We start from the raw sequence: 14,181 nt of genomic DNA on the forward strand, positions 1-14,181 counted from the left end.
CTTGCACTTAGTTCTGGTTTCAAGGGATCCCAAATGGCAGTGCTGCTGGGATCAAACTCAGCGCAGGTGGTGGGGGGAGAGTAGTGGAGACTGAAATCACCACCTCATTCTGAAGGACAGGCTCCTTGCCACCAGGCTATCCCTGGTCCCAGTTATCTGCATATTTAAGGCCACAGGAGTAGTGCCATTGTTTTAGCCTTTCCATGTCGATCCCAGTCTCTGGGCCAGCCTGGGTTTTCTTTTTTATTCAGTCGGAATTGTGTCTCCTCCAAGTACAGATGTTGAAGTGCTGGCCCTACAGTACCCCAGAGTCTGAACTGTATGGAAATCAGGACTCTGTAATTAACTCTGAGTCCCCATTACTGTGCTCCACTATAGAATTAATTCTAAAGCCAGGACACTGAAAAAACAAGGATCTGGAAGCAAGCATTGATTTAGGAAATAATACACACACACACACACACACACACACACACACACGGAGGGAGGGAGAAACGGATTCAGGAATTACAACACATAAGCCTTCAGTCCCTAAGAAGCAGCAAGCCTGTGGAAGTGCAGAAACACGAGAGCTTTTTCCTGAAAATTCAAGTATTTATTCTGAAGCAAGAGATCACACCCAGAGGTGAGATTAGGTGGTCCAAACGCCAATCTAAGGTGCTACATTCAAAGATGTTTACAACCAATGAGTAACAAAGCATATACTGAGTGGGATGGAATCAGAAAAATCCCACTACCCAGTTAATACCACACTCCACCCCACACTGCTCAGGCCCCTGGTGCAAAGGGGGAACTTAGACATAGATCTACACAGAGGCCAAGCACTCTGTGAAGATGGGCTTAATGCCCCTGGTCAACGAGTCACCAGGAGCCCAGACCATATTGTAGAGCCCTTGGAGGGAAAATGGCCCCACCACTATCTTCATTACAGACTCCCACCTCCAGCGCTGGGAAGACATATTCTGCTGCTGAAGCCCCCTAGTCTGTGCTACTTTGGTTTTCCATTGATGGAGCATCTGCGATTTACAGTATTGCCAATGAGTGTCTCTCATGTACATAATTCCAACATCTCTGTTCTTTACAATAGTCCTGGAACACTCATGCAAACCACACACATGACAATGATGATGGAAGGCTTGGCTTTGGTATTTTACTATGTAGCTGTATTTGGGCGCCATTTCTGTGCCGAGCACAAAATGTTCCTCTTCCGTTGCCACTTATCTATTTGTTCTGGACATGAGTAGGATTTTCATGGCAGGCATTTTCTAGGGTTAAGTGCTGCACTTTCCAAATGGTAAGCCACATCACAGCTACCTACTGACGCTGAGTCCCTCTTTGGCAGCTTGTTTTGACGGGGGCCATTCAAGTTGCTGACAAAGTGTCTTCAGGGAAGAGCTCTGTTCTTGTGCACTGCAGTGACGGCTGGGACAGGACAGCCCAGCTCACCTCCTTGGCCATGCTAATGCTGGACACCTTCTACCGGAGCATCGAAGGCTTTGAAATTTTGGTGCAGAAAGAATGGATCAGCTTTGGACACAAGTTCGCATCTGTAAGTAAATCAAAAAAGCAGACCTTTTGAATTCCAGATCGCTACCAGTTAGGCATGAAGTATAGTTGTTGAACATATGCTCACTATTAGAAAGGTATTCAGTGCAGTATAATTAGCGGGCTCTAGGGTTCGGAAACTCTGGTGCTTGAGGTGAGTGAACGTCTTTGTAGGAGATGTGTTTATCCATCTATTGACACCAATACTTGCAAGTCATCCAAAGATGCTTAGAAGTATTGAAATTGAAATTACACAGGAAAGGGGCCAGAGAGACAGAACAGTGATAGGGCATTTGCCTTGCATGCAGCTGACCTGGGAGGGACCCGGTTTGATTCTCAGCATCCCATGTGGTCCTCCAGCCTGATGGGGCAGTATCTGAGTGCAGAGCCAGGAGTGACCCTGAGCACCGCTGGGTGTGACCTAACAACCAATCAATAAAGTTTAAAAAAAAAGAAATTACACAGGAAAAGGTAGCTTTGATGATAGTTCTCTTTTTTATTTTGTTGATGTTTGAGCTACTCCTTATGCTACTCAGGAATTACTCCTAGCTCTGCATTCAGGTATTATGCTTGGCAGTGCTCCGAGGTCCATACGGGGCACCAAGGATTGAACCTAGATCAACCATGTGCCAGGCAATTGCCCTCCCTGCTCTATTATTATAACTCTGGCCCCCAGCAGAGTGCACTTTTATATTCTCATCTTATTCCTCATTAGCCTATTGCTCCAACTTCCACACAGTACAGTAAGCATAATAGGCCCTGACAGTTCGTTTTGGCTTGACTAATATTACTGCTGCTCTAGGCAAATATTTTTCAGAAATGCTAGACTGGAAGTCGAGACATTTTTGTTAGGACTTTCTGCTAGGCATTTTCAAGCTGGCTTCTTTGCAGGTACCCTTTGAATAAGTGTTTTTGTCAAGTGTTCTGGATGACGCTCAAGAAAATGAGCAATAGACATTTCCAGAAACTAATGTGTGTCTCATCGTCTTCACCCAGATGGCACAGTAGGATGAGAAACATTTTCAAGGAGAAAGAACCTTCGCTCGGTAAACGAATGCATTTTTTTGAGGTTTTTGTCTTGTTTTTAATCAAGAAATTACTTTTAGTGATAACAATCACACTCTTTGGGTGCAGGGTTTCAAGTCCTGAAACTTTCAGGTTGTTCCCTTAGCAACCGGGACCCTGCCTTGCAGAACAATCCAGCCTTGTGTGCCTGCAGCTTACCTGCATTCCAGTCGTGTGCAATACTCCGAACACTCACAGGGGCCCCACACTACCTTGCCCATTTTTGTTGGTCTTTTCCAGAAGTGTATCGACTGAACTTCCACACCAAACCTCGTATTGTTTTCTATGCAGTTATAGAGAAGCACACTCTTGACTCCCTGGGAAACTTGGCAGCTGGGAGGCAGATTGCTGGGTTTCCTGCTCTTTGAGGATGATGTGCTCTCTCAGTTCCGTCCCAAATTGAAACTGATCATTGTCCTCTATTCATTTTAGAGAATAGGCCATGGAGATAAAAACCATGCTGATGCTGACCGATCTCCCATCTTCCTCCAGTTCATTGACTGTGTGTGGCAGATGTCAAAACAGGTAAAGGATTGAGAGGCGGAGCAGACACTCAGGTGTCTGGCAGTCCTCTAATGACCCAATAGCTTGGATTTGCCCCCAAAGTGGCAGAAAAAGAACTGAGACAAGATTGGCCACATTCAAATCAACAGTAAGGCCAAAGTCCAGTGCCTGAGCTTTTCTTTTTTCTTGTCACTGGGCTTTGTCATGCCCATATAACAGAACTCTAGCATCTCTCTCTGACAGAGAGCCAGTAAAGTGGACACAGCCCAGCAGATGTCACTCACTCTCTCTTCACACTGGAAATGTGTGCTTGTTTGTATGGGCCATACACTCAGGAGAGCCCTGGAGACGTGTTTGTTCTCTTCTCCCTGGCACTGACCAATTCCTCAGGGAATTGGGCCTGTACTGAGCACCCGTGCAGGAATTCAGTGGGAGTTCACCTGTTTCTCTGCTACCTCCCTACCAGCCATTCAGTTTTGTCAGGATTCCTTCCCAAGCCCTCAAACCCTGCTTTCTTGTTCATTTTTATCTAGTTCCCTACAGCTTTTGAGTTCAATGAGCGCTTTCTGATTACCATCTTGGATCATCTGTATAGCTGTCGGTTTGGTACTTTCTTATTCAACTGTGAAGCTGTTCGAGAAAAACAGGTAGGGACAAATGCCGAATGCCCGATCATTTGACTTGGTTTATTTGGGGGTGGGGCCCACCAGTGTTGCTCATGGCTTACTCCTGCCACTGCCCTCAGGAATTAGTCCTGGCAGTGCTCAGGGGACTATATGGGATACTGGGGATTGAACATGGGTCAGCCACATGTAAAGCAGACAATCTCCCCTCTATACAATCACTCTGGCCCCAACGCTGGTCATCTGGAAAACTCTAAAATGTTTCCAGTAAAAGTGCATCTCACAGCTTGATTTATGGGGTTCTACCCTGCAGTGCTTGTGGGGGGACATCCATTGCCAAAATCCAACTCAGGGCTTCTAGCATACCAGGCATGTGCTTGCTGAGCTGGGTCATCACTACTACGGTTTTTCTTTCCTGTACTGCCAGCTCAAGGGTTGAGCTTGTGGAACGAGTGGTTTTTAAAGCAGACACAAGAGCTGGACTTTGCCTGTGAGGGAGCCAGTGTGCAGTCTCCCTTCCACAATGCCCTGGGATCCATCTTTGGTATCGCATGGCTGAATTTGGCCCACAAGAAAATAGTGTCATCATTCTAAGAAATACCAACAAGAAAAGACCCACTGGCATCTTGGGATCATTTCCTTTCTGCTGGGTTAAAGAGAGCATTACAGCCCATCTGTCCAGAAATGCTCTACCTAGTGGAAATAGCCTCCATAGGTCCCTGAACTGCACTTAATGTTCCAGCTGTCCGGACCTCTCTTTTAGCAGCAATAGCTGCTCTCGAGCTGGGCCATTATCTATGCAAATATCAGTAAGTGGTTGCAAGCACTCATAGGCCCATGAGGCATTGTGTGCTATTATGGGTATAATGTAAATGGGTGATTCAAGTTGATATTGCAAATGGTTTCTGGATTCTCCATTTGTTTTTAACTCTTAGCTCTCCACTTTCTTTATAGAATGTTACAGAAAGAACCGTTTCTCTATGGTCACTGATAAATAGTAACAAGGAAAAGTTCAAAAACCCCTTCTATACTAAAGAAATCAATCGAGTTTTATATCCGGTTGCCAGCATGCGTCACTTGGAACTCTGGGTAAACTACTACATTCGGTGGAATCCTAGAATAAAGCAACAAGTAAGTAGAACCACACCATTAAATGCCAGGCATGCATTACAACAACTGCACTTAGTAAAAGGCCCCAAAAAATCTCACTTGATTTGAAACACAACTCTAGTTAAAATGGTGTACAAGATCATACTTGCTGATTGGTGTGAAATTCTTCTGCCAACAATTAAATACTATCTAATTTTTGAAAACTCAAATGCAAGTAGGTTAAAACCTCTGGAAAAATCTGTGTGTGTTGATTGTCCAAGATTTCCTTTGCTTGCTTGAAGATTTAACCAGAGACACTGTCCAGGGGAAAAGTCTCTTTGCTTCGCTCATGAGATGCTAGTTTGTTCCCTGCCATTGCCTATGGTCCCCTAAGCACAGAAGCAGGAATAGTCCCTGACCTCTACCAAGTGAGGCCCACTGGCCCCCTAAACAACAATCAAATAATAGTCATTTTCAGTGTTTGGATGACCATATAGGAGGTTGGGGATCAAAGACACAGCAGTGCCCTATATATTATACTAGCCCTCGGGCTCTCGGGGCTCACTCCTGGTTTTGCACTCAGGGCTTGCTCCTTCCAGTGCTCCAGGGAACCATATGTGGGTGCCAGAGATCAAACTGGCATCAAATACATGCAAGTCAAGCATCTTACCCCCTATTCTCTCTCTTCCTCTCTCTTTCTTTCTTGTGCACATGTGCACATTCCTAGAACAACTGCTTTTTAAGTGAACCTCTGCATTTTATAATAAACACACTCAGTTTCCATTCTCCCGCCCCCACACATCCATCCCACATCAGAACAAAGCTCCAACCTTCTACGCAAAGTCTCTGGGAAGTCCCTCTATATGTGTTCCCTCATTCAAAGCACCATCTATACTGTTTGCTAGTATTCTTTGTCAAGCTGTGCACCTTTCCCTGTGTCTCTATTGACTATCTGTTCTCACATGGTGCCAGCTCAGAGCCTGCTTCGAAAAGGCTGGTGGATGGAGTCAGCCTCTTCCTTTGTTGATCCCACTGGGCAGCTGGCTGCCCGCCATGTGCTCCTCTCTCCTCTTTGGGGAAATGCCCGCTGCAAGCTGCCACTCTCTTCTCAAGGTCTCTGCAGCTCGCATAAAAAGTGTTTGCAGCTCAGTAATGGCTGAAATGTGTAACCTTGTGCGAAGTGACAGATTCCTGGACTCGCGAGCATTTACTTGTTTAGGCTGATATCAGAGATGGCCATGGAGGGAATTTATTTAGCAGTAGTTCTAGCATTTAGAATATCAAGTCAAGAGGAAATTGGCATTTTTCTAGCATCCTCACAGCACTGATGTAGACATGGCCCCATAGCACAGAGCAATGAACAGTGTGTTTGTCCTATACATGAAAACCTTCCCATTGCCAGCACAGCCTCTAGGGCCCATTGGCAGAGAGAAAGTCCAAGTTGCTGTAGGGACCTATATTCTCCCATCAGCCATTTTTGCTTAGAGAAATTCTCCCCGTTTAATATATTTGGAGCGCTTCCTTTCTGAATATACAAAGATAATGTGGCTTGTATGACATGTTTGCAAGCGGTTTCACGAGAAGAACTTAGTGTAATCAAGCTGTTACCTACCTGTGCCAGAGCCTGGGCCACATGGAACTGAGCCACATAGACACTGCTGCTCATTCTTTGGCAGAGGTTTATCTTTTGAGACCCAGTTTTTACTGTATATGGTTGGTGAGCCTTATTTTAAAAGCAAGGTAACTTATCATCTTTCTGTTGTTCTGAATGTGAGAGATCCTACACACACACACACACACACACACACACACACAAATATTTTTGTGTTCATCAGAACTTTGTATTTTCATCTACCAAAGATTGAAGGTTCAAACCAGGTACCAGATGGGAAGGGGACCACCCTGAGATTAAGAAGGGTGAACTCTGCCCATGAGGAGCTCCCAGGCTGACAGGGGCGCCAGCAGCATAAGCCTATGATTATAATGCTTGGGGATAAACAGAGTTTGAACTGAGCACGTTAGATTGCCCTAACACTTGTGTGCAAAGCATTCTTTCATGCAGAAATAGATTAAATTTCAATCACATAGGGCTTGTAAAATTATAGAATGTAAACCCCAAATAATGGACTTAAACACTTCAAAGTTAAATTGTTATTCTGTTGTGTGGCCCAGTTGGCAGATCAGCAGAAGAGTAAGCTGGCAAGAAGGCATAGGGCAGAAAGGTTAGAGTTGTGAGGAAGTGAATAGGGAAGAATGCAAGGGAAGATCTGGGGGAAGATGAGGGCTTGGCTTGCTCTGTCATTTTGACATCACTTATTGTGACCCACTGACTTACAGTCTGTCTCCCCTATGCCTTTCCATGCCCCCAACTCACTGCCTGAGACATGAATACAGAGTGGGCAAGTTCTTCCTTCATGTTTTTCTCCATAACCATCTGGTCTTATTTTTTTTTGTTTTTGGGCCACACCCATTTGATTCTCAGGGGTTACTCCTGGCTATGCACTCAGAAATCACCCCTGGCTTGGGGGGACCATATGGGACACGGGGAGGGGGTGATGGAACCGCGGTACGTCCCTACGCTAGCGCTTGCAAGGCAGACACCTTACCTCGAGCTCCACCTTCCCGGCCCCTGGTCTTATTTTTTTTAAACCACACCCAGCAGTGTTCAAAGTTTACTCATGGCCCTGTTCTCAGGAGTTACCATATGTGATACAGGGGACTAAACTGGAGTTGTCTTGTTCTATCAGGGCTAGTGCTTTAATCCTTGTACTATCTTTCCAGCTCCTATTTTTTTTCGATGATCAAGAAAGAACTGCATTGGCATCAAGTGGTCTGGTTACTAAACATGAGTGGACTCATGATTTTCAAGCAACCAAGCTTTTTATGGTTGCAATAAGGGGCTTTAACAGAGAAAGTGCACAGAGAAGTTTGCTTCCAAGAACAGTGGCTTCTAAACCAGAGAAAGATGAACAAGAAAAGCCCTTCATGGATGGTTCCTCTGAGGCTCACCATCTTATCTGCAGACTTGTACAAACTCAGGCCTAGCTTTGTGGACGTCGAGGGCACTAAATTGAGGAATAACTGTCCTTAACTTTAGATTTTGGTGTGTTGACAGTTGTTCTTACTTAATATGGATTTCAGCATGGTGTCCTCTTCACTCTTAAGTTCTGACTTCCATTTCTTTATTTTTTTGAGAGGAGTATTGAACCAAGTACTGGCAGTGCTCAGGAGTTAATCATGATTCTATGCTCAGGAATCACTCCTGGCACTGCTCAGCATAACATATGGGTATGGGGAATGAAATTGCGGTCAGCCATGTGCAAGGCAAATGCACTGTCTTAACCAATGGACTATTTCTCAGACCCCCTTCCTTCCATTTCTATAAAAGTTGGGGTGTGTTGGGGCCGGAGAGATAGCATGGAGGTAAGGCATTTGCCTTGCATGCAGGACTGTGGTTCGAATCCTGGCATCCTATATGGTCCCCTGAGCCTGCCAGGAGCAACTTCTGAGCACAGAGCCAGGAGTAACCCATGAGCACTACCGGGTGTGATCCAAAAACCAAAAAAAAAAAAGTTGGGGTGTCAAGTTAAAACTGGCTGCTTCCTGCTGAAATGGTCTGATTTCTTAAAAAATGCCTTTTGTCGGGGCCGGAGAGATAGCATGGAGGTAAGGCATTTGCCTTTCATGCAGGAGGTCATCAGTTCGAATCCCGGCGTCCCATATGGTCCCCCGTGCCTGCCAGGAACAATTTCTGAGCCAGGAGCCAGGAATAATCTCTGAGCACTGCCGGGTGTGACCCAAAAACCACAAAAAAAATGCCTTTTGTCATGTGGGTATATGAATCACCTGGTTATTATAATCAATAACTTAAGGCCAAAGAAATCAGAAGGAAACAATCATTTTTGTAGTTGACATGACCGTAACTAGAAATTCAAGAGAGGGGTCGGAGAGATAGTATAGCAAATAGGGCACCTACCGTGTATATAGCTGACTCGGGTTTGATCCCTGGCACCCTACACTGTCCCTCTAACCCCACCAGGAGTGATTCCTGAGCACAAGGCCAAGAAGAAGGCCTGAGCACTGTCAGACATGGCACTAAAACACGCAAAAAAGAAAGTCATAAGGAGAAAGAAACAGTTTTCAAAGTCAAGATAACTGAGGACTGTAATGATTACAAAAACAATTTCACAGATGGTAATAGGAGAAAAGTGCCCATTTGTGTGGGTCATAGGCAGACAGAATAGCATGAAGGAAAATACCCAGCCCAGAGAATACACATTACACCTCGCCCTGTCGCCTGCAGAATGAGCATTGAAGCAAGTTGCAGGCTGGTTCAGCAGGGGAAGAGACACAGCTAAGTGTGATGAGTCTCAAACCATTTTTGTACCTGTGTTCCTTTGAACTTCTCTCAGCTGTCCAAGTCAGCCTGTAACAAGCACATGGCATATCCTTACACACATCCTTTAGTCCCTGCAGTGCAAACATGCACTTGGGCCCCTGGAATCTGGCCTCAGTTCCAAGTGGACATTTTTCTAAGGCTCACATGTGCACACAAAGATGGTCCCACTCAGAAAGTTTGGGGGGACAGGACTCACTCACTTAGAGTTCTGCTGCAGCCTGAGCCATGTGCACATCACAGGGAAGCACTGATTTGCTTCTTGAGAGTTAGTCTGTCAAACAGATACACTGAATTTTCTATCAAGTCTGTTGGGCAGGGACTTTGGAGGACAGGTTGGTGGCTTTCACTTTCAGAAGCACCTTATCATATGACTTTCTTAATGGCTTGTTAAGGAATGCTTTTGCCTTTCAACAATTATGCGGAACCATTGGCTGGTGAGGACTCTGGGTACCCACACATCAAATTCAGCACCCAGCACCCTGTCCCCGCCACTGCCCTAGTGTGGCTGCAGGGCCTTCTAGCTAGTCTACTGTGCTTCCTTCTAGACTGTTCTCAGCATGGCATTTAATGAAGTCTGTCACCTTAGTGTCTCTACTCAAAACTGGTCTCCCAGAGACTGGGTCAGGTTCTTTCAATGTTCTGACACCTCCCGTAAGGTGATGCCTCATCTCACCCTGCCTCCCAGCAGAGCTCTTGCTCACACACTGAGAAGCGGCCACCCTGGGCTCTTAGGAGCTTGGCTCCTCCATCAGCCCCTCAGGCCTCTCACCCAGTCACCTCTTCAGTGTATCTCCCCCAGCACCTTGCTCAGCCCCTGCCTTTTCCTGGGCAGAGTATTCTTCACCTGCCAGCAACCTCTGGAACTCCCAGGACTGCTGGATTTGTTGTTCATCTGTCTCCCCCTGCTGGAAGGTAAAGGCATAAGAACCGGGACGGCTCTTTTTTTTTTTTTTCCCCAACTTTTATTGAAGTACCATGGTTTACAGTATTAACAGTATAGTTTCAAACTTACATCTTTCCAACATCACATCCTACGTTGATGTGTCAGCTTCTTTCCACCAGTGACCCATGGACTACTCACATCCTTACTCTAGCTTGGTAAACTCAATTCCTGTTAGTGCTCTGATCTCCCATCCTTGATTTTTTGGACCACTTCCTACAGTGCTCAGGGATCACTTCTTATGATGAGGCTCAAGGGGCCTTAATGTGATACTTGGGATAGAATTGGGGTCATCTTCAATCTCATGAAAGGCAAGGACCTTTAATATGGCTCTCTTTCTTGCATCAGTGGGTTTTTTTAACCTTACAGAGTCCAGATTCATCCAACCCCCACCCTCATCTCTCCTTGAAAACCAACTCTGAAAAGAGTCTATTGCAAAAGTGTCATATAGAAACAAACTATGAATTTTAAAATGAACCATCACGTTACTAAAATCTGATAACTTTTCTTTTTTTTCTTTATTTGAATATCTTGATTACATAAATGATTGTGATTAGGTTTCAGTCATGTAAAGAACACCCCCCTTAACCAGTGCAACATTCCCGCCTCCAATGTCCCAAATCTCCCTCCATCCCACGCCACCCCCACCTGTACTCCAGACAGGCTTTCGGCTCTTTTCTTGCCTGCCCCAGCCTGCTGGCAAAGTGACGGTGCCCTCTGTTTTATGCAGCAGGCCTCAATCTGCTCTTGCTAGGTGGCAGGCATGGCCCTGGATGTTCCTATTCTGATGTATTCTTATGAATAACCGCACATTATGCAAACTCACCCAGTAAAGAGCAGATTTACAAGTAGAAGTGGCATGGTTCCACCTCGGTACCTCACCTCCACTCACTCATCTTTCCCTAGCAGCCCCAAAGACATGTCCATAGGGAACCTGCAAGTGTGAGCTTGTCTCAAGACTAAATCATTCCACACTTAGGGCCAGCACCACACCAATAGCTGCCTCATTACATGAGAAAGGAGAGTACATTTAGAGGATCAAACACAGAGCCAAGAGACCACAATGATGTAGCCACAAGCCAAAGGACCCTTGAGCCCCACAAGGTGAAAGAGATCAGGAAGGGTGTGGCCCTGCCATCTCTAATGGGAGTGAGCGCTGCTGCTTTGTGCTTTTGTCCTAAAGAAATGACAGGGAAGTTTCCCCTGTTTTAATATATTTTTATTGCCTTAAACGCTGATTTATAAAGTTATTCATAGTTGAGGGTTTTGTTCTTTGGTTTTGGGGCCACACCTAGTGGTGCTTAAGGCTTATCACTGGCTTTGCACTCAGGAATTACTCCTGGCAGGCTTGGTGGACTATATGGACCATATGACCATATGTCAGGGTCAAATTTGGGTCAGCTTATGTAAGGTAGGTAAGTAAGTAGTATGGCATCAGTCCCTTCACCAGTGTCCCCAGCCCCCCCCCAGCATGCCACCTTAATGGGGACATTTGTAATTTGAAGTTTGGGTCGTATTTTTGGTATGTTGATCCTATGGCTTGGATGTTTATCTATACTACCCCTCTTTATCACCCCTGCACACCAAACCCTTGATCTCTGCCCCCACTTGATTTCCATCTATGTCTTTCTCCCTACTTTGTTTCTTTCCTTCTCTGTCCTACCTGTAGGAATCAAGGGTGGTTTTGCTTGAAGTCATGATGTGTGTTTACATGCTAGAGTGGCCTTAACAAGCTTGCGCCCATCCTGAGAGAAAGGTCCAAGGTGGCACCTGCTTGTCATTGAGCCTGTACCTGGGAGCCTTGGGCAACTTTCTTCTACTCTCTACCTTTAATCAAGGAGAGCATAACACAGAGGAAGCAGGGCAGTTCTAGAAGCTAATTGCATCAAGGAACGGCACTAAGGGAGACACAGCTTTGTCATAAGAGTGTTCCAACTTTCTTAAAGCTTGATTGTGATGATGTCATTGCATGATTGTGCCAGTGGTGGAGTCTTGGGAGTGGGGGCCGTTTGTTGGCGAGGCCAGCTTGATGGCAAGTTATCACATTCATATATAGACATACCCAGGTCTGTTGGATCAGGTCTTGGTATAGCCATGTTAAGAATGAATTTTGGTTCCACCATGATTCTCCCTGTATTCCACTCTCCTCGGCCAGCAAAGGAATCAGCTGTAAATCAGCAAATGCACTGCCTGGTTTTGCTCTCATGACAGCCAGTGAAGTTCTGGAGTTAGTCTTCATATTGGACAGAAAGGGCAATAAACACACCTAGGGCTGAAGTCCTGCAGCTGATGTAGAGGTAGAGCCGAGCTTTGCCTGAGGCCAATTGGTGCCTGTCTCCTGTCCCAGCCATGGAAAAGGCAGTGCTGGAGAAGAGCAGTGCAAAGGCAGTCCCCATCCAGGTGAGAGTTGTCAGATGGGCAGAGGAGAGACTCGCCAGGTCCAGTGAGCAACTGGAGTGCCAGAATCTACTAGTTGTCACTGATGAGCACTGACGGTTTTATCAGTGCTGACTAGTAACAATTGGGAGCATCAGGTACCTTTGCATTCACCCCCCAAAATACAACTGTTTGTCCCAAGAACAGTGCCTGCACCCTGGGAGCTGCATGCGGGAACATGAGCTTGGTTTGCAGTGAAAGGCTGGGTTGTGCCCATGATCGGTCAGCAGAGAACTGACAGCTTTGCCTTGAAATGTGCAAGGGTATCATGCCTATCATTTTACCTCCTTTTTACTTCTTGTCCAGAGTGATCATTCCCAACTCTCATTGTCATAGTGTTGCCTTCCCTGCCCTCACTGCACTCCCCCACTCTTTGCGACAAGCTTCCTCCCATGGACCGGTCCTCCTGGCCCTCTTCTCTACTGTCTCTGGATATCATCACCCTACAATCTCTCCTTTTATTCTCCATCATTGGGTAGGACCTGAGGTGGGGCAGGAGGTGGGTGAAGGGCTGCGGCTGTGCTGACCAGTCATCTATCCTTCCCCAGCAGCCGCATCCTGTGGAGCAACGCTATATGGAACTCTTGGCCTTGCGTGATGAGTACATCAAGCGCCTGGAAGAGCTGCAGCTCGCTAACTCAGCCAAGCACACCGAGCCCTCTGCCTCACCAGCCAGCCCCTCGCAAATGGTGCCCCATGTGCAGACGCACTTCTGAGGGCCTGGGCCCTACGCACAATAAAGGCAGTTGGTGACTCTCCTTGGGGGGGCCTCTGTACAAAGTCTACGCGAATATGTGCCTCCGGGTAGAACGGAACTAACCCAATATTACACTCTTGAATATGTATGTGCCTTCCATATTCCAAGAAAACCACAGTGTCTCCCCTAGCCACGGAAGAAAAAAGCCTACCAGGGTCTGGGCAAGTCTGGTCCCTTTTTCCAAAACGGAATTTTGGAAAGATAAAGTATAGCTTGTATTTACCTCTTTAGAAAGTCTGGATAGGCAAGAAGTCAAGGCTTTTGTGGGCTTACTCAGAACAAGGTTATCAGAAATAAAAGGGGACAAATAGATGTTTGCTAAATGGATTTTCCTCAAGCTACTTCCTATTCATGGATCTGGATTGTTCTCAAATTAACCCAAATGTGAAAGAGGGGGTCGAATGACTGCCAAAGTCATATTGAGCTCAGCTTCCAAGGCATGATCCCAAACAAGGTATTTCAGCAGGTGCCAAATGTTATACGATCTTAAGTGTAAAATCTGTGACTGAAGGAGAAATAGCTGTGCACAGGAGCTTTCCCCTGGGCCCCCTAATTTTCTTTTTTTTTAAATTTTAATATATTTTTTATTTAAGTAACATGATCATAGTTGGGTTACAGTCATAACCAGAACACCCCCCTTCACCAGTGTAACATTATCCCCTCCCCCCTTCCCATCCCCTGCCTGTATTCGAGACAGGCATTCTACTACAGTTATTTGTTTTTAAGTTCAGTAAGTTGTATTTTTTTTCCTTAAAGGATAAGAGTAAAAAAATATAATAAAGGTGTGATAGTGGCAATCGCCGTTGTTTGCATAGGTCCAGAA

At 45.8% G+C, this 14,181-nt stretch overlaps 1 protein-coding gene across 1 annotated transcript in view; it reads left to right on the top strand.

Annotated features, from left to right (window-relative positions):
* The window catches only part of MTM1 (myotubularin 1), a 110,941-nt gene extending 97,031 nt beyond the window's left edge, over window positions 1-13,910 (top strand). The window contains exons 11-15 of the mRNA XM_049767549.1: window positions 1,343-1,549; window positions 3,043-3,135; window positions 3,648-3,761; window positions 4,692-4,868; window positions 13,150-13,910. Coding sequence (XP_049623506.1) covers window positions 1,343-1,549; window positions 3,043-3,135; window positions 3,648-3,761; window positions 4,692-4,868; window positions 13,150-13,317 — 759 coding nt within the window. The 3' untranslated portion in view covers window positions 13,318-13,910. The remainder of the gene's footprint in view (window positions 1-1,342; window positions 1,550-3,042; window positions 3,136-3,647; window positions 3,762-4,691; window positions 4,869-13,149) is intronic.
* Window positions 13,911-14,181: the final 271 nt, after the last annotated feature.

The sequence above is a fragment of the Suncus etruscus genome, chromosome X (assembly GCF_024139225.1).
Source record: "Suncus etruscus isolate mSunEtr1 chromosome X, mSunEtr1.pri.cur, whole genome shotgun sequence".
In the NCBI taxonomy this organism is placed as follows: domain Eukaryota; kingdom Metazoa; phylum Chordata; class Mammalia; order Eulipotyphla; family Soricidae; genus Suncus; species Suncus etruscus.